This window comes from Antechinus flavipes, chromosome 2 (assembly GCF_016432865.1).
Source record: "Antechinus flavipes isolate AdamAnt ecotype Samford, QLD, Australia chromosome 2, AdamAnt_v2, whole genome shotgun sequence".
In the NCBI taxonomy this organism is placed as follows: domain Eukaryota; kingdom Metazoa; phylum Chordata; class Mammalia; order Dasyuromorphia; family Dasyuridae; genus Antechinus; species Antechinus flavipes.
The window spans coordinates 207,005,832-207,029,936 of record NC_067399.1 but is presented as its reverse complement, the minus strand read 5'-3'; the positions used below and the strand labels follow the sequence as shown (position 1 = coordinate 207,029,936).

The window sequence follows — 24,105 nt, the reverse complement described above, 5'->3', positions numbered from 1 at the left end:
AGGTAGTAAGTAACAGAGTCGGGATGTGAAGCCAGATCCTCAGACTCCAAAGCCATATCATTTTAGAGTTCTGCGCCTCCTCTGGTGGTACCTTTCTAAGAAGAGACCCTATGGAGGAGAGGGGGCGTGTGGTAGGGTAGAACAGAAGCACCGGGGACGAGAGCATCCCTAAGGAGTTTTAGTGGTGGTGGGATGTAAACCCAAGTTCACGGTCAGCATCTTCACCCACGCATTTTCCTTCCCAGCCGGAGTCAGGTTACGAGGAATAGGAGCGGTCTTTAAGTAAAAAAGAAGCCACGAAAGAGCAAAGGGGAGGTGGTTGAAGGAACGAGGTCTCTTCTTTCTTTGTAGTGGCGGTGGCCGAAACTGATGGATTGGAGCCTCGGGGCTTACAAAAATTACTAGGAATGAATCCACTTTCTTCTCCCGCCTCCCACAGTTTCTGCTCAGCTGAGCCAGCAGCCTGGAGAGTGGGTAACGTTCTGGCTAGGGTTACCTCACTATTTGCCATACCCTCCGGACGCCTCTGATTGGGGGCGGGAAGGAGGGGGGAAAATGGAGGGGCGGGGGACCTGGCAGAAGGGGCGGACACGGGGAAGTGTCTCTGTCCCCATAAAGGAACCTTTGGGGGCTGCGCTCCTCACACCCGGAATGGTCGTGAGAGGCGCACTCTCGTGATGCCCATGACATGCCAACTGAGCCCGGTGCTGGCTGGCAGCGCTGTGATGATCGGCTTCGGGCTGTTTAGTGTGCTGTCTTCCAGCCCCTCAAACTATGGCAAACAGGCCAACAGCCTGTTGCCCTTGGACACCCGGTTGCCAGCCCGCATAGCCTGGTTCCTCCAGGAACTCCCCTCTTTCCTGGTGCCCGCTGGTCTGATTGCCTGGCAGCCCCAACCACATTTCGGCTTGCCGGGGACCTTACTGCTTGGCCTCTTCTGCGCTCACTACTTCCACAGGTACCCCACTCTAGCTTTTCCACTTCTTTCATTACCCCACCGCAAGCAACCCTACCATCTTGGGCTGCGTCTTCGCACTCGCGATTCTCCATGACAAATAGTCAAAAGGGGATGAAGTAACTCAATGCGAGTCCCTCTTCAATTCCCAGAAACTTGCATGCATTCAGTCGATCTGTGGGGCTGAAGCATCCCGGGACAGAATGGAGCAGCTGGGGCCAGGCTGGCCAAAGGGCAGGAGAAAACAGTAGCTAAACTCAGAAACTTCTGGCCCCGCCCTCTCACACCTGGCTTCTCCGTAGAAAGAGGCTCAGGAGCCAGGAGTCCTTTTCCTAGAACTTTTCTCTCTTGGAAACTAAGCCCGAGGCAAATCTGGAAGTTAAGCTGTGTGTCTAGAGGTTGGGACTGAAGGTTAAGGAGGGAGGAAGGAGAAAAGCAGACATAGACAGATAGAAAAGGAGAGAGGGAAAAGGGAGAGGAGAAAAGGGGAGAAAGAGCGAGAACGAGGGATGGAATGAAGAGGGGAACGGAATGAGGGCGAGAGAGGGGTAGAGACAAAAAGACAAGGAGAAAGACACAGAGTTTGCATAGCTCTTTAATAGAAATTAAAACTGCCTGATGATGATTCGGAGCCGGCGGAACGCATTCTTAGCCTTCTCACCCATCTTTTATAGAGTCTGGGTGGATCAGTGGATGGCTAGGGGAAAATTTTGGATCTGCCAGCCTGAGATTGTGAGCTGGAGTCTACCAAAAAGCACTCATTGATGCGACATAAATCAAGAAAAAAACATGCAGACCAGAGACCAAGATAGGATTTCAGTGGTGCAGAGAATTGCTGGTTGTACTTTCCTTGGACTTCTTTATTAGAACCAATTCAGTGGGAAATAATGAGAAGTTCTAATTCTTCCTCTCCCCACCTCCCCTCCCAAGCGATCACTCTTTTTTTCAAATTCCCTTGGGGAGGAGAAAGGGGGGAGGAGTGGTTATTGAAAAAAAGGGAAAAAATTTTTTTCATACAGAGGGGAATATCTACAATTGATAAGCTCCAATTCTCTTTGGAAAGAATATTTTCCTTTGAAAAGGAGCTCTGCTTCCTAGTGCAGTTCTCACAGTCAATAAAGGGGGGGAGGGAATTAAAAGAATGGAGGATCAGGGAATAAACAGAGAATGAAAATAAAGATTGAAAGGGTTCCCTGCTATCCCTAGTGCTGGAAAAGAAGGAAAGGGGATATAAAAAGGTCAGATGACTCAGAGAATTCCAAAAAGGAATACTGATCAGCAGAAACAGCACCCTGATTTGCTCAGTCACTGGCATCAAAAGACCCTAAATCTTAAAGGACAATGCTATTTTAGAAAGGAGAGAAAGTGTAAGGTTATTGGGGAAAATGGGAACAATGTGGGCTTGAACACTTGAAAACCAAAATGAGATCCTTTCCTTTACCATGATTTACTGTGATGGACAAAAGTAGGGGTGTCACTGGGACAAAAACAGTTGGGGAATGGGAAAGAGGTCAACAATGAAGAGGATCTGATCCCATTACTGTGAATTCAGTGGACAATTCAAATAAAGATACAGTACACTGGGAGAGGTTAATTTGTCTTTTTGGCCTATAAAAGGTTGAACAGGAAGGTGAGTAACATTTGAACAAGATCCTGAGATAACAATATTTAGTGATATTGCCCCAGGATGATTGTTCTCTGTTGTATCGCAAAACTCCAGAAGGTTAGGAAAGGATGGATGTGGGTGGAACGGCAAATAGTGCAAGGGTCATAGTACATCTATTGAGGAGAAAGTATGTTCTCTTCTGGGACAGAGTTTACCTTGTACTAGTTGTGTGTGGATGTATAGGAGCGTTTTAGCTTATCTGTGGACCTGAGGTTGGCTTGTGGAGAATTTTCTTACCATTCTGCTTTGAAGATGGGGAGGCTGGATGTTATATCTGCACAGGAGTAATTATCACCTTGAAATTATTCTTTCATCACCAGTATAGCTCTTTCAATGACAAATTTAATTTGATAAACTTTTATTTAACATCTATGTGTAGAGTACTGTACCCTTTCTGTAGTTTACTATCTAGGACTTCTAGGTGACTTTTTTTAATCAGTCAAGATAGCATTCATACAATTTAAGGAAATGTTGATCTTTTAAAAATTTTATAAATGTTCTAAAGTGACAGTAACAAAATAACTAAGAAATGAATTTTCAAAAATTGGAAACATTTTAGATAGGTTTTACTTTTTAATTTTAATTTGTAGAGAAAAAGGGACTTAATAGGATCATCTCTTTCTTTTCCAATTTATACTTCATGCAACCGCTGCCAAATCATTTTCTTATTCCTCAGGTTCCATTTTATTCCTGCCCTACCCAGAAACCTTCCATGTCTCCCAATTGTTTCTAGCACAAAATATCTATTCTTTAGCCTGGCACTTAAGGACTTTCACAATCTGGCTCTACTGTAAGTTTCCAGCCTTATTTCCTATTATTCTCCTTCATGTATTCTACATTCTAGTCAAATTGGAATATTAGATGTTCCTCCAATTTAATATACTGTCTCGATATACTATCTCGATATACTGTCTCCTGCCTCTGAGGATTTGGACAGGTGGTTACCCATGCCTGGAATTTACTTCCTCCTCATTTCTGCCTTTTGGAATCTCTTTCTTCTTTTGAGGTTTAGCTTAAGTAATTCCTTCCCCCCCTTCCCCAGTTCATGGAGTCTTCTCTGATTCCTCTAGCTATATAGATTTTCCTTTTCTCAACATTTTCCTAGAGCATTTGGTTTTTGCCTCTGCCCCAGTTATTCACTACTTTATATCATCCTTGTGTATGTTATACTTACCCTCCCAACTTAGCTTGCATATGCACTCATAGGCTGAGTTCCTTGGAGGAACTATTGTTACCTCCATATTCAAAGATGAGTCTCCTAAATTAAAACTCCTTGAGCCCCTATAGGCATGTTCTTCGAGTCAGTTAGTAAACCTTATTAGTTCAAAGCAAAAACGTTCATTAAAATGAAAAAGTAAGACTTGAAAGCTACAAAACAGATTTTTAAAAAATACACCAGCTACAAAACCTTTAGTAAATTTGGGATATACTTTCCCACAAATATACATAGTTTAAATGCATAAAGTAGGCTCAAAATTAGAGAATATACACATGCAGGGGACATATGTGGCCAAAGCAACTCATAATTTAGATACTACAGATCCCAAATTACCTTTCATCTTCTTTGCTATCCTCATGTTGCTTCCACTGAATGCCTAGCTCACTTACTTTGGCTTTGCAGACTGCTTTTTTTTCCTGTTGTTCAGTTCTTAAATGCCAGGATTAATAATTCATAGTCAGTTCCCTTCTCTACAGCTAGGGGTAATGTTCCTTGAAGTTCCTTCTTGACTTGACTCTCTTTCTCTTCTTGTCCCCAGTTAAAGGTTGAATACTTTTGGGAGAGTACTTGTACTATGACTAATTTGGAGAGAGGAAAAGAGAAAAATCATCCTCCTCCCCATTATCATTCCCTGTCCTTCATCACTTGGCATAGGCAAAGGGGATACCAACATTCCATAAAACTACTTTCTGCCTTGAATGCCAATCAGCTTACTTTTAAAGGGCCACCTAGATGGGAGACAGCTGAGATCTTTTCAAACAGGAGGGCCACAATCTCATGAAACATGAAATTCCCTTGTAGCTGGAGAATAAAGCTGGCAACTGGCACATACTGAGGCACACAGTTCTCTGTAGATCAGCAATTACAGACTCTTTAAACCTAATCTTTGTCTAATTACTGTTTCATCACTTGCTGCCATTGACCTTTTCACTTCTGTAAACAAAAGCCACATGATACAGAGATTTATTCAATACTTCTAAGTCAACATAATGTTGATTGAATTCGTGAACATCAGAGTGGAAAAGCCTTTTGATTCCATTCTCATATCTTAAGCATTTAATAGGCTCCACCTAGAAATAAACCATTTTCTGTTGTTCAGTTCTCAAATGCCAGGGTTAATAATTCATAGTCAGTTCTCTACAGCTAGGGGTAATGTTCAGGTAACAAATCTAGGAGTGTAGAACTGTTGTCTAGCTTTATCCTTACTTTGTGGAGTGAGATCTGTTTGTTCTCAAAGTCATTTTTATAAATTTTTAACCTATTTTATGGTGTTTTCTGAAAATATATCATTTTACTTTTTTTCCTTATTGAAAGAGAAAGGGCCATTCAGCTTTCTAAAACCATCTTGGAATAATGTATTTTTTATTGTTAGTATTTTATAGGTTTTTGTTTAGATAAGTTCTAGTATAAAAGTTCACTGGGAAGATGACAGTGAGCAGTGTGATGGACTTGGAATGAGGAAGATTTTTTGTTCAAATCATGCCTCAAAAACTTACTATGTGATCTCTTCCTATCCTCATTTCCCCTGAAAGTTTTTTAACCTACTCATCTGAAAGGTGTGGATAATAATAGCAACTACTTTCCATGTTTCTTATGAGGATCAACTAAAATAACATATCTAAAATGCTTTGAAAGCCTTAAAGCTCTATACAAGTACTAGTTTTTGTTGTTGTTTATATTATTATATAGCAAGACTAGTATTGCACAGATATTAATTGCTCTAAATATCTTCTTCCCAGGAGCCTATTATTGACCAACCATTGAGAGACAAAGTGATTTGGGTTTAAAGGCATAGTCAATCCAACTGGGCTTTATTAAAGCGTAATTTTTCAAAGATACATTTCAAAAATCATGTATGAAAACTATATGAGACAAAGGATCTTGATTGTCCTAGTTTAAAAAAAGATAAAATAAATGAATAGGGAAGAAAGTGAGAAAATTACACTTCAATTTCAGAGTTTATTAGTTCTCTCTCTTTCTCGAGGTAGATGGCATTTTTTTCCCCATCATGAATCCTTTGGAATTGTCTTGGATCATTATATTGCTCAGAGTAACCAAATTTTTCATAGTTGATCATCATTACAACATTGCTGTTATTATGCACAATGATCTCCTGGTTCTTCTCACTTCACTTTGAACTGTATTGGTTCATAGATTTCTTTTTTTTTCTTTTCTTTATTAAAGCTTTTTATTTTTCAAAACACATGAGTGTCAACATTAGCTCTTGCAAAACCTTGTGTTCCAATTTTCCCTCCCCTACCCACGCCCTCTTTTATATGGCAAGTAGTCCAATATATATTAAACATGGTAAAAATATATGTTAAATCCAATATATGCACACATTTATACAATTATCGTGCCACACAAGAAAAATCAAATCAAGCCAGTAAAAAAAAAAAAAAAAAAAAAAAAAAAGAGGGAAGCAAAATAAAACACAAGCAAACAACAAAAAGAGTGAAAATGCTATGTTGTGAATTATACTCAGTTCCCACAGTACTCTCTCTGGGTGTAGATCACTTTTTTCATCACTAAACAATTGGAACTGGTTTGAATCATATCATTGTTGAAGAGAGCCATGTCCATTAGAATTGATCATCATATAATCTTGTTGCCATGTACAATGATCTCCTGATTCCGCTCATTTCACTTAGTATCTATTCATGTAAGTCTCTTCAGGCCTCTCTGAAATCATCCTGCTGATCTTACAAAACAATACAATAATCTTTCAAAATAAAAGAATAATATTCCATAACATTAATATGCCATAATTTGTTCAGCTGTTCTGCAATTGATAGACATCCATTCAGTTTCCAGTTTCTTGTCACTACAAAAAGGGCTGCCACAAACATTTTTGCACATGTGGATCTCCTTCCCTCCTCTAAGATGTCTTTGGGATATGAGGCCAGTAGAAACATTCCTGGATCAAAAGATATGCACAGTTCTAAATTGCTCTATTTACAATTCCACCTACAATGCATTAGTATCCCAGTTTTCCAACATCCCTCCAACATTCATCATTATCTTTTCCTATCATCTTAGCTAATATGAGAGGTGTATAGTGCTATCTCAGAGTTGTTTTAATTTGCATTTCTCTGATCAATAGTGATTTAGAGTACCTTTTCATATGACTAGAAATAGTTTCAATTTCTTCATCTGAAAATTGTCTGTTCATATTTTTTGACCATTTATCAATTGGAGAATAGCTTGAATTCTTATAAATTTAAGTCAATTCTCTATATATTTTAGAAATGAGGTCTTTATCAGAACTTTTGAATGTAAAAATGTTTTCCCAGTTTATTGCTTCCCTTCTAATCTTATTTGCTGTTTGTACAAAACCTTTTTAACTTAATATAATCAAAATTATCTATCTTGTGACCAATAATGATCTCTAGTGCTTCTTTGGTCACAAATTCCTTCCTCCTCCACAGATATGAAAGGTAAACTATCCCATGATATCATTCTTCATGTTTAGATCATGAACCCATTTCAACCTTATCTTGGTATATGGTGTTATGTGTGGGTCAATGCCTCGTTTCTGTCATACTAGTTTCCAATTTTCCTAGCAGTTATTGTCAAATAGTGAATTCTTATCCCCAAATCTGGGGTCTTTGGGTTTGTCAAATACTAGATTACTATAGTTATTGATTATTTTGTCCTGTGAACCTAACCTCTTCCATTGATCATCTACTCTGTTTCTTAGTCAGTACTAAATAGTTTTCATGACCAATGTTTTATAATATAGTTTTAGATCTGGTATAGCTAGGCCATTTTCATTTGTATTTTTTTTTTTTTATCAATTCCCTTGAAATTCTTGACCTTTTGTTCTTCCAGGTGAATTTTGTTGTTATTTTTTCTAGGTCAGTAAAATAGTTTCTTGGGAGTTGATTGGTATAGCACTAAATAAATAGATTAGTTTAGGTAGAATTGTCATCTTTATTATATTCACTTGATCTGTCCAAGAGCACTTGATATTTTTCCAATTGTTTAGATTTGACTTTGTGTGGGAAGTCTTTTGTAGTATTTCTCATATAATTCCTGACTTTCCCTTGGAAGATCAATTCCCAAATATTTTATACTATCGACAGTTGTTTTAAATGGAATTTTTCTTTGTATCTTTGCTGTTAGACTTTGTTAGTGATGTATAAAAATGCTGATGATTTATGTGGATTTATTTTGTATACTGCAACTTTGCTAAAGTTGTGGATTCTTTCTTTCTTTCTTCTTCTTTTTTTTCTTTTTGCTGAGATAACTGGGGTTAAGTGACTTGCCCACACTCACACAGTTAGGAAATAACTGTCTGAGGCCAGATTTGAACTCAGGTCCTCCTCACTTCAGGGCCAGCACTCTTATTCACTGTACTATCCAGCTGCCCCTTTGTGGATTATTTCTAATAGATTTTTAGTTGATTCTCTAGGGGTCTCTATGTATGCCATCATATCATCTGCAAAGAGTGATAATTTGGTTTTCTGATTGCCTACTCTAATTCCTTTATTCTTCTTTTCTTCTCTTATTGCCAAAGCTAGCATTTCGAATACAATATTGAATGGTAATGGTGATAGTGGACAACTTTGTTTCATCTCTGATCTTATTGGGAATGGTTCTAGTTTATCCCCATTACATATGATGCTTGCTGGTGGTTTTAAATAGATGCTATTGATTATTCTAAGGAAAAGTCCATTTTTTCCTATACTCTCTAGTATTTTTAATAGGAATGGATGCTGAATTTTATCAAATGCTTTTTCTGCATTTCTGTTTCTCTGTGAAACCAAATATGTCTAATGTTCTCTTTTTGAGCCAAATTTAATGAGAGTAAGATTTACATAATGTTCATCCCCCTCCCTTCTTTACCTCTTTTATTTAGATCAAATTTTGCTTTGCTTGATCTGAGATCAGGATGGCTACCCCAGCTTTTTTTTTTTTTAACTTCATCTGAAGCATAATAGATTCTGCTCCAGCCTTTTACTTTACTCTATATGTATCACTCTGCTTTAAATGTGTTCTTTGTAAATGACATATTGTAGGATTTTGGCTTTTAATTCAGTCTGCTGTCCACTTCTATTTTATGGGAGAATTCACCCCATTCACATTCATTGTTAAGATGACTAATTCTATGTTTCCCGTCATCTTATTTATCTCAAATTATGCTTTTCTCTTTCCTTCCCCCCTTTCCCTCCTTTCCAGTATATTGCTTCTGACCACCACTTGCCTCAAGCAGTCCTCTCTCTTTACAGCCCTTCCCCCTTTCTTATACCTTTCCCCTATTTCTCTTTTCCCTTCTATTAGCTTTCCCCTTTCCTTTCCACTTTCCCCTCCCACTTCCTTATAAGGTGAAACAAGTTTCTCTGTGAAACCAAATATGTCTAATATTCTCTCTATGAGCCAAATCTAATGAGAGTAATAATAATGTTCATCCCTCTCACTTCTTTCCCTCAGTTATCACAGGTTTTCTGTGCTTCTTCATGAGATGTAAATTCCCTCATTTTACCTCCACTTTCCCCTTTTTCTAGTACAATGCCCTTTCTGCCTCTAGTTTCTTTTTTATATTATAACAATAAAATCAAATTATGCATGCACTCTATGTATACCCGTAACAGAGATACAGTTCTCAAGAGTTCTTTTCTTTTTGCTTTTTTATGCTTCTTTTGAGTTTTATATTTGGAGGTCAACTTTTTTTTTTGTTTAACTCTGGTCTTTCATCAGAAATAAACGGAATTCACCTTTTTTGTTAATTGTCCAACTTCTTCCCTGAAAGAAAATGTTCAGTTTAGCAGGGCAGTTTATTTTTGCTGCATTCCAAGTTCCTTTGTCTTTTGAAATATCAGATTCCAGGCTCCTTGATCCTAGGTGGAAGCTGCTAGGTCTTGGGTAATACTTATTGTGGCTCCTCAGTAGTCGAATTGTTTCTTTCTGGCTTCTTGCAATATTTTTTTTCCTTGGTCTTTTCTTAGTTCTGAAATTTAGCTATGATATTCTTTGGAGTTTTAATTTCGGGGTCTCTTTCAAGAGGTGTTTGGTGAATTTTTAACCTTCTGATTCTAGAATATTAGGGCAATTCTCTGGTGATTTCTTGAAAAATAATGTCTGGATTCCTTTTTTCATCATAGTTTTCAGGAAATCCAATTTGTCTCTCCTAGATCTATTTTCCAGGTCAGTTGTTTTCCCAAGTAGCTATTTTACATTTTCTTTTCTTTTTTCTTTTTTTGGTTTTCTTGACTGATTCTTGATGTCTCATTGAGTCATTCATTTCCATTTGTTCAGTTCTGATTTTTAACGTATTATTTTTTTTATTTACTTTTTAAAGTTCTTTTTGTATTTGCCCAATTGAATTTTTAAATGAGTTGTTTTGTTCTATGGATTTTTTCCATTTCACAAATTCTGTTTTTCAGGGAGTTGTCTTCTTTTTCTATTTTGTAAAATCTATTTTTTAAGGAGTTATATGCTTTTTCCATTTCACTAAGTCTATTTTGTAATGAACTTTTTTTCAGATAATTTATATGTTTCCTTTTCCAAACCCTCTTGCAAAGTTCTCATTTCTTTTCCCCATTTTTCTCCTAGCTCTCTTTTAAGATCCTTTTTAATTTCTTCTAGGAGAGTCTTATGATATGGGGACCAATTTATATTACCCTTAGGGGCTTCATCTGGAAACGATGTGCTTTTAATTTTCTTGGGGTTTGAAATCTGTTCTTACCTTTCACTATAAAAACTATCTATGGTCAGTTTTTACTCATTTTTTTTTTTAAGTTGAGATCTGCTTTTAGGGCAAGGAAAATTGTCTAAACTTTCTCTACAGCAGTGGGCTGCACTGAGTCAGTGCTGAACGATTTCTAATGCTGGGTGGGTGTGGCCATATCTCATAAAATTCTGGCATTTTGGGGTTCACTAGACACATGGAGCCTGCACCTTTCTCCCCTTTGTGCTACCTGTACTGGCTTCTGTGCTCAGCCTGCTTGCACTTGGCATGCCTCACTCCATGCCTGATTGAAACAAACCTTTTCTGGAGAGTTTCGAAATTATCTTCTGCTGTTAATTTGTTATACTCCCAATATTTGTGGGTTCTGCCAGTTTAGAACTAATTCAGAGGCTGAATTTGCTAGTTAGTCTGAGGGTCATGGCAAGAGGTCAGAAAAATCATGTGTTCTCTCTGCCACCTTGGCTCCACCTCCCAGTTTATATATTTCTTGCCATGTTTTCTGAAGCTACCTCCTTCAATTTCTTATAGCACAAGAGTACTTACAATCATATGCCACAACTTGTTCAACCATTCCCCAACTGATGTGAATTTCTTTAATTTCCAATTTTTTTGCCAGCAGAAAAAGATCTGTTATAATTTTTTTCCTACAAAAGATAGATCTTTCTTTCATCTCTTTGGGAGGTACAGACCTAGTAGTGGTATTGTTGAATCAAGGGATATGTACAATTTTATAACTCTTTGGGAAAAGTTCCAAATTATCCTGCAGAATTATTGGACCAATTCATAACTTCCATAACAGTTTATTCATTCACCTATTTCTTTATAGTCATCCCTTACAGCAGTGGTTCTCAAACTTTTGTTCTCAGTATCTTCATGTTATTAAAAAAAAAAAAACTATTGAGAATCTGTTCAAAGAATTTTTGTTCACATGGGTTATATTTATAGCTATTTATTATATTAGAAATAAAAAAAAATTTTGAATTTGTAGATCCTCTGAAAGGGTTTCAGAGACCCCAACAATTCTTTGGACTACACTTTGAGGACCATTGCTCTACAATATTAGTCATTTCAGATGGGTGTGAAGTGGTAGCTTGAAGTTCCTTTCATCTATATTTCTCTAATCAATAGTCATTTAGATTTCTGTGTATCCTCTATGTTTTCTTTTATTTCTTCTTTCTCTCTTTTTATCCTGTCCTTCTTCAATTCTATTGTGCTTCTAAGCACTGCTTCCCTCAACCTACCCTTCCTTTTATCACCTATTACTTTTTTTTCTCTTATCTCTTTCTCCCCCTGTTTCCTATTAGGTAAAATAGATTTCTAACCTAACTGAAATGTATATATAATCTTTTCTCTTTGAATCAATTCTATTAAGAATAAGGTTCAAACATTGCCCACCACATCCTCACTTCCCCTTCCACTATAAAAATACTTTCTTTTGTGTCTCTTATGTGGGAACATTTTCCCAATTCTATCTCTTTCCCTTTCTCTTCCTTTCTCCCTCTCCCCCATGTATCCTTCTTTCTCTCTTCTTCTTCTTCTTCTTCTTCTTCTTCTTCTTCTTCTTCTCTTCTTCCTCCTCCTCCTCTTCCTCCTCCTTCTTCTTTTTCCTTTTTCCTTCTCCTCCTCCTCCTCCTCCTCATTCTCCTCCTCCTTCTCTTCCTCCTCCTCCTCCTCTTCTTCCTTCTCCTTCTTCTTACCTTCTTCCCCCTCCTCTTTCTCTTTCTTCTCTTCCTCCTCCTCTTCATTCTTCTTCTCTTCCTTTTTCTTCATCATCATTCCAATATAATCAAGTCACACCCATGATCCCTATGTAGACTCCTAACTGCCATACTAATGATAAAATTCTTGAGAATTATGTATATTATCTTCCTAAATAAAAGTGTAAATAGTTTAACTTTATTGAGAGCTTTATGATTACTCTTTCATATTTATCTTTTTATGTTTCTCTTGAATCTTGTGTTTTAATGTCAATTTTTCTATTCAGTTTTGGGATTTTTATCAGGAATGCTTGCAAGAACTCTATTTCATTAAATATCTACTCCCCAACAGCCCTCCCATCCTGCGATTATTCTTAGTTTTTCTGGGTAAGTTATTATTGATTGTAATAATGGTTCTTGGGGGCGGAGTCAAGATGGTGGAGAAGGCACACACAACTCTCTAAGCTCCTCTCATTCCCCTCATGACCAACTATTTAATTCAGCCTAAAAAATAACTCTTCACTGCTTAAATTCATGAAGATTAGAAGTACTACAATAGGGATAATGTCAGAAAAAGGAAAAAGGGGAGATAAAAAGAGGGAAACTACATGCGACAATGAGGCAAAGGAAACCTATCATATCTGAAGGAACTTAGAGAGGGAAGGAACATTGTGTAAATCCTGCTCTCATCAGAGTTGGCTCAAAGAGGAAATAATTGACATATTTGTTTTACAGAGAATCTTCTCTCACCTCATTAAAAAGTGGGAGAGGAAAAAGGAAAAGGAAAAAGAGTAATAAGGGAAGGGTGCAAGAAAGGGGAAGGGATTCAAAGGGAGGAGGAAGGGATACTAAAGAGGGAGAGCTGCGTGATGCAAGTGGGACCAATAAGTTTAATACTAGGGAAGAAGGGAAGGAGGGCAAGAAAAAGAAAAGTATAATCTGGGGATATTATGATGGCAGGACATACAGAATTAGTAATTTTAACCGTAAATGTGAATGGGATGAACTCTCTCACAAAGAGGAAGTAGATAGCAGACTGGATCAAAAGTCAAAACCCTACAATATGTTGTTTATAGGAAACATATTTCAAACAGGGAGATACATACAGAGTAAAGGTAAAAGGCTGGAGTAGAATCTATTATGCTTCAGATGAAGTAAAAAAAAGCAGAGGTAGCCATCCTTATCTCAGATCAAGCAAAAAGCAAAAATTGATCTAATTAAAAGAGATAAGGAAGGAAACTATATCTTGCTAAAGGGTACTATAGACAATGAAGCAATATCAGTATTAAACAGATATGCACCAAGTGATATAGCATCTAACTTCCTAAAGGAGAAGTTAAGAGAGTTGCGAGAAGAAATAGACAGCAAAACTATAATAGCGGGAGATCTCAATCTTGCACTCTCAGATTTAGATAAATCAAATCACAAAACAAATAAGAAAAAAATTAAAGAGGTAAATAGAATATTAGAAAAATTAGGTATGATAGATCTCTGGAGAAAACTGAATGGTGACAGAAAGGAGTATACTTTCTTCTCAGCAGTTCATGGAACCTACACAAAAATTGACCATATTTTAGTACATAAAGACCTCAAAATTAAATGCAGGAAGGGAGAAATAGTAAGTGCTTTCTTTTCAGATCACAATGCAATAAAAACTACATTCAACAAACCTCTTAGATCTGTGGAAGAGGAAGGAATTTATGACCAAAGAAGAACTAGAGATCACTATTGAATACAAAATAGAAATTTTTGATTATATCAAATTGAAAAGTTTTTGTACAAACAAAACGAAGGCAGACAAGATTAGAAGGGAAACAATAAACTGGGAAAACATTTTTACAGTCAAAGGTTCTGATAAAAACCTCATTTCCAAATTATATAGAGAATTGACTCTAATTTATAATAAATCAAGCCATTCTCCAATTGATAAATGGTCAAAGGATATGAACAGACAATTCTCAGATGAAGAAATTAAAACTATTTCTAGCCATATGAAAATATGCTGCAAATCATTATTAATCAGAGAAATGCAAATTAAGACAACACTGAGCTACTACTACACACCTGTCAGATTGGCTAGAATGACAGGGAAAGGTAATGCGGAATGTTGGAAGGAATGTGGGGAAATAGGGACACTGATACATTGTTGGTGGAACTGTGAACACATCCAGCCATTCTGGAGAGCAATTTGGAACTATGCTGAAAAAGTTATCAAACTGTGCATACCCTTTGATCCAGCAGTGTTACTACTGAGCTTATACCCCAAAGAGATACCAAAGAAGGGAAAGGGACCTGTATGTGCCAAAATGTTTGTGGCAGCCCTGTTTGGAGTGACTAGAAGCTGGAAAATGAATGGATGCCCATCAATTGGAGAATGGTTGAGTAAATTGTGGTATATGAATGTTATGGAATATTATTGTTCTGTAATAAATGACCAGCAGGATGAATACAGAGAGGCTTGGAGAGACTTACATGAACTGATGCTAAGTGAAATGAGCAGAACCAGGAGATGATTATATATCTCAACAATGATACTGTATAAGGATGCATTCTGATGAAAGTGGATTTCTTCTACAAAGAGATCTAACTCAGTTTCAGTTGATCAAGGATGGACAGAAGCAGCTACACCCAAAGAAAGAACACTGGGAAATGAATGTAAACTGCTTGCATTTTTGTTTTTCTTCCTGGGTTATTTATACCTTCAGAATCCAATTCTCCCGTGCAACAAGAGAACTGTTTGGTTCTGCACACATATATTGTATCTAGGATATACTGTAACCTATTTAACATGTATAGGACTGCTTGCCATCTGGGGGAGGAGGTGGAGGGAGGAAGGGGAAAAATCAGAACAGAAGTGAGTGCAAGGGATAATGTTGTAAAAAATTATCCTGGCATGGGTTCTGTCAATAAAAAAGTTATTAAAAAACCAAAAAAACAACAAATAAACAAACAAAATAATGGTTCCTGCTTTCCAGAGTATTATATTTCAAGCCCACTACTCCTTTAACTTGGAAGCTGCTAAATCTTGCATGAATCCTGAGTATACCTCCTAGATATTGGAATTTTTTTTTCTAGCTGCTCATAATATTTTCTCCTTGACATAAGAGCTCTGGAATTTGACTATAATATTTCCAGAAATTTTTATTTTGGGATTCTTTCAGAGGTGATTGGTGAGGTCTTTTATTTTCTATTTTACCTTCTGGACTTAAGATATGGGATAATTTTCCTTGGTGATTTCTTGAAATACAATATCTAGACTCTTTTTAAAAATTAAGCTTTTTATTTTTCCACAGTTACATGTAAAAACAATTTTTAACATTTGTTTTTAAAACTATGAGTTCTAGATTCTTGCCCTTCCTCCTCTTTCCTCCTCATTGAGAAGGCAAACAATCCAATATAGATCAATATATGCAAAACATTTCCATAATTGTTAAATTATGAAAGAAACCATATATCCCTGACCCTTGAAAAACCCTCAAGAAAAATAAATAATCTTCAGTTATTTGTCTTTGCATGGATAGCATTTTTTCATCATAAGTCTTTCAGAGTTGTCTTAGATTATTGTATTGTTGACAATAGCTGATAATCTTATAATATTGCTTTTACTTTGTACAGAGAACATTTCACTTTGCATCAGCTCATGGAAATCTTTTGTTTTTTAACCTTTTTTTGGAATAAAGTTCTAGAAGTGGTATTGCTAGGACAAAAGATATTGCATAAGTTTACAGCTTTTGGGTATAGTTCTAAATTGCTCTACCGAATGGTTGAATCAGTTTACAACTTAACCAAGAGTTTATTAATGTCTCATTTTCCCCATATACCCACCATTTGTCATTTTCCTTTTCTGTCCTATTAGCCAATCTAATAGATATGATGTAGTACTCCAGAATTGTTTTAATAGTCACTTCTTCACTTACTAGTCAGGTACAACATTTTTTCATATGGCTATAGAGATAGGTTCTTTTTTAAAAACCATAACTTTCATGTAGTCCAATAATTCTTAAATGATCTTTTCTCAAATTATTTTTAGGTCACTTATTTTACCAGTGAGGTATTCACTTTTTCTTCTATTTTTTCCCTTCTTTTGACTTTGTTTTATTGTTTCTTGATGTCTCATAGACTCATTAGCTTCCACTTCCACTTGCCCAATTCTAATTTTTGAGGAATTCTTTTCTTTGATGAGCTTTTTTATTTCTTTTTTCTATTTGGCCAATTTTGCTTTTTCTTCAATAATTTTTTTGTGCCACTTTTACCATTAGGCCAATTCTGTTTTTTTTTTTTTTTTTTTGAGTTTTCTTCTTCAATTTTTTTTTTGTCTCTTTTACCAAGCTGTTTATTCTCTAAAAACAGTTTTTGTTGTTGTTGTTGTTGTTGTTTTTTTTTTGCTTCACTCTCATTTCTTTTCTTTTCTTTTTTGGTGAGGCAATAGGGTTAAGTAACTTGCTCAGTTTCACACAGTGAAACATAATGCGAAGTGTCAAGTGTCTAGAGCTAGATTTGAACTCAGGTTCTCCTGACTCCTTTAATTATTTCTCTGTGCATGGATAGCATTTTTTTCATCATAAGTCCTTCAGACTTGGTGCACTATTCACTGTGCCACCTAGCTGCCTCTCACTCTCATTTCCTTTCCCATTTTTTTTCTTTACCACTTTTCTCTTTTTTCCTTAATTCTTCCAGGAATTTTTGCTGACCTGGGATACAATTAGAATTTTTTCTTTGAGATTTTGCTTATAGTTGTTTTTATATTATTGTTTTCTTTTGTTTTTATGTTTTGGTCTTTCCTGCCCTCATGATACCTTTTTATTGTCAAATTTCCTTTTTGTTGTTTGCTAATTTTTTAGCTTGGTTTTTTTTTTTTTTTCATTTTGAACATTATTTTGTAGTCAGTGTCTGCTTATCTGAAGGTAGGACTATCTCAAGCTTCAGGCTTTTTTGTGTTGTTTTCAGAGCTGGTTCTGGTGATTTACAAATTTTCAGTGCTTCCAAGGTGATGTGATTCAGGGAGAGGTCACTGTTAAACTTCTCTGCTATTTTATCTATGCTCTAATCTCCTGAACCCATAAGTGCTAGTGTTCCTCTTAGCCCTGGAATCAGGTTCCCTGTTCTCTTGAAGCTATATGTGCTAATGAACTTCTTCCTGGGTTTAGAACCAGGACCCTGCTCCCTTGTGACTAACCATCAATGCTCTTCTCTGTCCTGCTATTAGAACTGTGACCCAGAACTGTATATGAGCAATAGAGTTGCCAATAAGGGCAAGATGCTCGTGTCAGTAAAGGGGCCCCTGTAATGTTTCTGATCATTCACCCCCTTACTGAGTCTGGACTGAGAGCTCCAAAGATTGCTTATGCTGCTACTGCTGTTGTCATAACATCCTCTTCCCCATTCTCTGCCCTCTCAAAAAAAAAAAAAAAAAAAAAAGCCCACAGCTGCACTCTAGGTTGATTCCCATCCTGTTAGGTCTGGCCCATATTATCTGTGTAATGTAAGTCACTTAAAAGTAGTATATTGACCCAGATTAAAATATAATATAATCTATACTTTATTGTATATTTATTTTGTTAAATATTTCCCAATTACATTTTATCTGGTTCAATCACTAAGGAATGATATTGGGTACATGGGCCTACTTCTGCTCTCAGAAGAGATTCCTGACATACTAGTCAAATGAACTTTGTCTCCTTAGACCTTTATGGAATTTGAGGATTGGAGGGGACCTTAGCCTCTGTTTAGTACAATCCCATACATGAAAAGATTCTTCATTAAAACATATTGAATAAGTGGTTCCTCAACCTTTGCTTAGAGACCTTGAGGTAGAAGGAATCCACAACCAATCCAGGAATCCCATTTTACTGTTTAATAGTCCTAATTGTTAATAAGCTTTTCCTCATCCTAAGCCTAAAGTGGTCTCTTTAATACTGCTTCCCATTGACTCTGGTTCTCCCCTTCTAAGTCAGACAAAACAAGGCTAATCCTTGACACCTAAAGATAGCTCACATCCTGCCCTCTTTCCTTCTCTTCTTCAATTTAGTCACATTCAGTTCTTTCCCCCTGCTTCTTTGTGTGGAATCTCATTCATACTTTGATTGTGACCCTAAAGCAAGGTTCTTAGTGTTCCCTATTAGATAATAAGTTCTTTGAGGGCCAAGACTGTAGTATTTTATCTTTGTAACCTCTGTAAGAGGCATGTAGGTGGTAGAGTAGATAGAGTCCTGAGCATGCAGTCAGGAAAAACTGAGTTAAAATCTGGCCTCACATACTTCCTAGCTATATCAACCTCATCCACAATTGCAAAACGAAAATAGTAGTAGCCCCATTTTCATAGCAGCTTAATAGTAGTAGTTTAATAATAGTCCCAGCCTCCTAAAGCTATTGTGAGGATCAAATGAGATACTTTTTCTAAAAAGGACTTGTTGGTACATGATAACAGCTATATAAATGGTTTTTCCCCTTCCCCTGGTACATTGAATGTGACAAATTGTTATCAAATATTTTGTTTGAATTGAGCTGAGGGGAGAATGTTATATCAATTGGGACTTAATAAACGCTTGTTGATTGATAGATTGTACAATCCATCCTTTTAACAGATGAGGAAATGAGGTTTCGGGTTTCAGATAGTAAGCAGCTGAAACTGAATCTAAATTTCGTTCCTACAACTCCAAATCCAGTGTTCTTTCCACTCCACTGGAGAGGAAAGTCTTCATCAAGTATCCTCTGGGGACAAAGGTAATCTTCGCAATTAATTGGCTTTGATCACCTTGTAGTATTTTGTGTGCATTATCGTGGTTATTGTGCATATTGTCCTAGTTCTGCTTATTTTATTTGGAATCCAGTGATGGGGGGGGGGGGGAGGGGGAGAGAGAGAGAGAGAGAGAGAGAGAGAGAGAGAGAGAGAGAGAGGCAGAGAGAGTGACAGACAGACACACACAGAGAAACACACAGAGACAGAGAGAGACAGAGAGGAAGAGAGAGAAGGAAAGGGAGAGGGAAAGGGAGAGTGAGAGAGGAAGGAAGGGAGGGGAAAAGTGAGATGGAGAGAAAGAGAGAGGGAGGGAAGGAGGGAGGAAGAGGGAAAAAGAGAGGTAGAGAGAAGTGCAATTATTTTCCAAAATTTGCAAAGTTAGTGGGACAGCTAGGCAGCACAGTGGAGAGAATGTTCACCTGTAAAATAAACTGGAAAAGGACATGGCAAACAACTTCAAGTATCTTTGTCAAAAAAATGCCAAATGAGGGAATGAGCCAGACTGAACAACAATAAGAACAACTATGAAGTTACTGAATTATATATCCAATATTTGAAACAAGGTCTCGGGCTGTCCAGAGAATAGGACTGGCATTTTTCAAAGTGAATTTTGAGGAAGAGCAAGGAGAAGAACACATACAAAAGCAAGTAAGTGAACATGTTTTCAAAGGGAAAATTTCTCTCAACTCTAATTTGCTCCTGAAAATCAGTCATACATCACACTCCATATTACCCTTCAACCCAACCTTATGATCTATTTTCCAAATTCTTTATCTACTTCCTCCTTTTGTCTATGTTCTTTGTAGTATAGGCCAAATATGATCTTGCATCTATCTATTTCTTCTGCCACTGATTTTCATCTGAATGATATCAACTAATTTTTTCTTTCCTCTTACATTTTTAAACATTAATAATTTTTTTCAAAATGTCAGTCCCCCTTCCAGTCCCTTTTAGCTATTCCATTACTTTTAACTAAAGCCTACCTTTTAAAAGCCATATTCAAATCCTAGGTCTCAACTAACAAAATTTCCATGATATCTATGAAGTCAAATTTGCCTCCTTGCAATTAGGACTTCTAATATTTGTTTGTGGATGTCTGAGGCCATGGATTTTATTGCTAGTGCCTTTTCTTAACTTTTATTCTTAATTTCTAGGTGCTTCTATTGCCATTTTTGTATCTATGCTTTGACTATCATCTATGACATTTAGCTTCATAGAAATCTGTAGGCAAATTTCTCCTTCCCTCTTTCATTTCAGTGTCAAGTGATTTTGGTTATATTTGTAAGACTCCAGTCAAATACTAACTTTTAATCTTTGCTGGGTGTAATTCTTTCCTGTTTTGGAATCCATCGGTCCCCTATTCTAAGTCATGGTCCAGAGAGCCAAATCCAAATCTGTAATAACACAGCAGCTTTATATCTTTACTTCCTATAGCTTTCTTAGTTTGCTGAATCCTTGTCTCTGATAGCAGAAATTTAAACAATATCACTATTCAAATGTCTTCAGTTTTTTTTTAAATTCACTTAGTAATTTATTTTTAACTTTATTTGAAAGTTAAATACAAAATAGAAAAAACAAATTTCCATGTGCATAGCAGAAAATAAGAAAGGATTCAAAATATGAAATAATAAATTTTCATTTCAAGAAAGCCTATATAATAAATACTACACATTGTGTTCAGACTTGTTCATCTTTTCTTTGCTTCCTTGTAGGTTTTCTTGTGTTCTTTGCTGGTACTTTTACTTTGTTCTTTTTCCTGTCTTTCCTTCCCTCCCACCTCCCCAAGAAGGATACAAATAAGAAAAGATATATTGATATAAACTTAGATATACACACATAATATATATACATAGATATGTATAATCTTACACACATATAGGTGTATGTGTATATATATATATACACAAATATATTCAAATATATATGTGTAAGGCTGTACTAAGCTTGATTGTCTTCTGTTTCTCTATTTCATCCTTTATAAGTTCAAGTCTTTCCACATTTTTCTAAATCCACCAACTTATCATTTCCTGCACTACAGCAATATTCCAACCTTATACTGTCTAATTATTTTAAATAGCCAAAAACAAAATTAATATGACTGACATATAGTGTAGTTTCCCTATTTTTCTCTTTTGATTAAATCTATTTTAGTTTTAATTTTCTCTGAGATTACTACCCCTACTTTTTTCCCTAATAAATTGTAGTCATGATCATTATTATTATATTTGTGTGTATCACTTACTTCCCTTACTTCTGATTCCTCTCTTTCTATCTGTTATCTTATCTTGCTATTATTTAACCTATCCCTCTTCTAAGGATCCATCTCTTATCCTTTCTCCTCCACTCTTTCTCTCCCTCTTTGTGCCATTCTCATTAATCTGTGCATCTTATCCCATTCTGGTTAATCTATATATCTTTCTATACCCTCTCATCCTATTCTCTCTCATTCGTATTTCTTAAAAATTTAGAAGACTTTTATGTTCTTTAATATATGTGTATATATATTACATATATGTATATACACACATACATACATATGTATGTATGTTTTGTTTTCTCTTTAACCCATATCTGATGAAAGTAGGATTACAGAACTACCTGTCTTCCTCCCCCATCAAATTCCTCTGTATCAGTTCTTCCTTTTATACCACATAAGTGTAACATAATTACTCTTTTTATCTTTTTCTGCATGATTTTTCTTTTTAGAATGATATCATGCTCAAACTTTCTTTTGAATTACTCATCACTAATGACAATCTTAGACATATAGTTTACATTTTCACATATAAAACATAAACAGTTTGTCTTGGATTCCTTATAATTAGTTTTTGATGTTTATGTTATGTATTTTTTTGAATCATATATGTCAAATTTTCTATGATGTTTGGGTCTTTTTGCAACAAAATTCTGAAAGTCTGATAATTCATTAAATATCAATTTTTTTCTTTCAGGATTATATTTAATTTTGCTGAGAATGATATTTTTGGCTACAACCCCAGTTCTTTTTCTCTTTGATATATAGTTTCCAAAATCTGCAGGCTTTTAAGATAGCCAGTGCTAGATATTGATTTTTACTGTGGCTCCATCCTATTTGAATTGTTTTTTTTTTCTTGTTGCTTGTAATATTTTCTCCTTGACCTGGTGGTTTTGGAATTTGGTTATGATGTTCCTATAGGTTTTCTTTATAGGATCTCTTTTGGGTGGTAATTGGTGTATTTTTTCTATTTCTATTTTTCTGTCATTTTCTAACTCTTCAGGACAATTTTCTTTAATCATTCCTTGTATTATTGTATCAAGATTCTTCTCTTTTTTATCAAACTGTGCATACCCTTTGATCCAGCAGTGCTACTACTGGGCTTATACCCCAAAGAGATACTAAAGAAGAGAAAGGGACCTGTATGTGCCAAAATGTTTGTGGCAGCCCTGTTTGTAGTGGCTAGAAACTGGAAAATGAATGGATGCCCATCAATTGGAGAATGGTTGGGTAAATAGTGGTATATGAATGTTATGGAATATTATTGTTCTGTAAGAAATGACCAGCAAGATGAATACAGAGAGGCTTGGAGAGACTTACATGAACTGATGCTAAGTGAAATGAGCAGATCATTATATACTTCAACAATGTTACTGTATGAGGATGTATTCTGAAGCAGCTACACCCAAAGAAAGAACACTGGGAAATGAATGCAAACTGTTTGCATTTTTGTTTTTCTTCCTGGGTTATTTTTACCTTCTGAATCCAATTCTTCCTGTGCAACAAGAGAACTGTTCCATTCTGCACACATATATTGTATCTAGGATATACTGTGACATATTTAACATGTCCTATAACATGTCCCATAAACAGTCCTATGACTGTTTGCCATCTGGGAGAGGGGGTGGAGGGAGGAAGGGGAAAAGTCAGAACAGAAATGAGTGCAAAGGATAATGTTGTAAAAAATTACCCAGGCATGGGTTCTGTCAATAAAAAGTTATAATTATTTTTAAAAAAAGATTCTTCTTTTTGATGATAGCTTTTGGGAAGTCTGATTATTCTTACTTTTTCTCTTCTTGATGTTTCCCAAATCAATTGTTTTCTTAGGAAAAAGGCAAAGAAGAAAAAACCCAACCATAGAGAGAACCAGGTTCATCTTCAGAGAAGGATACTAAAGCACACAAAAAAGCCTCCCCTACCCCAAAAAGTAACATTAAATAGTCACTTGCCAAAAACGAACTCAAAAAAGACTTTAAAAATCAAATGAGAAAAGAATATTACACATAGCAACAACAAGATTATGGGATGATCTACTGCAATGAATTTGGCTCTTTTCAACAATGGGATGTCTCATATTCTCTTCTAATTTTTTTCATTCTTTTACATTTTGTTTTGTTATTTCTTTGTCTCTTATAATTTCAGTGGCTTTTGCTCGCCCAATTCGACTTTTCAAGAAGTCATTTTCTTCCCTAAGATTCTAGATCTTCTTTTCTAGTTGGCTGACTTATTTTCATATCTTTTAGTTTTCCTTGGATTGTTCTTCTTTTTTTACTTTTGTAGTTTTTCTTCAATATCTCTCATTTGATTTTAAGAATCACATTAGCTTTTCAGTTTTCAAAATACATGCAAAGATGGTTTTCAATATTCACCCTTGCAAAACTTTATGTTCCATATTTTTCTTCCTCCCTCCCCTAAACAGCAAGTAATCCAATATAAGTTAAACATGTGAAATTCTTCTAAATATATTTCCACATTTATCATGCTGCCCAAGAAAAAATCATATCAAAAAGGAAGAAAAAATGAGAGTAAAAAAAAAAGCAAGCAAACAAGAACAACAACAAAAGGGAAAATACTACGTATTCAGTCCCCATAGTCCTCTGGATTCAGATGGCTCTCTCCATCACAAGTCTATCGGGAATTGACCTGAATCACTTCATTGTTGAAAAAAGCCTCAAAGAGCCTTGTCCATCACCCTAGATCATCCTCTATTTGTTGCTGTATGCAATGTTCTTTTCTCATTTGATTTTTAAAGTCTTTTTTGAGTTCTATGAATTATTATTTTTTTTTTTTTTGGCAAGTGACCATTTAATGTTACCTTTTTGGGTAGGGGAGGTGTTTTAAAAAACTATTTTCTATATGGTTGGATTCTTTCTTCTTTGCTTGC

At 35.9% G+C, this 24,105-nt stretch overlaps 1 protein-coding gene across 1 annotated transcript in view; it reads left to right on the top strand.

Annotated features, from left to right (window-relative positions):
* The first annotated feature begins 636 nt into the window (after positions 1-636).
* Positions 637-24,105, top strand: part of SRD5A2 (steroid 5 alpha-reductase 2) — an 85,424-nt gene continuing 61,955 nt past the window's right edge. Inside the window, exon 1 of the mRNA XM_051976117.1 lies at positions 637-958. Within this exon, the coding sequence (XP_051832077.1) occupies positions 678-958 (281 nt within the window). The 5' untranslated portion in view covers positions 637-677. The remainder of the gene's footprint in view (positions 959-24,105) is intronic.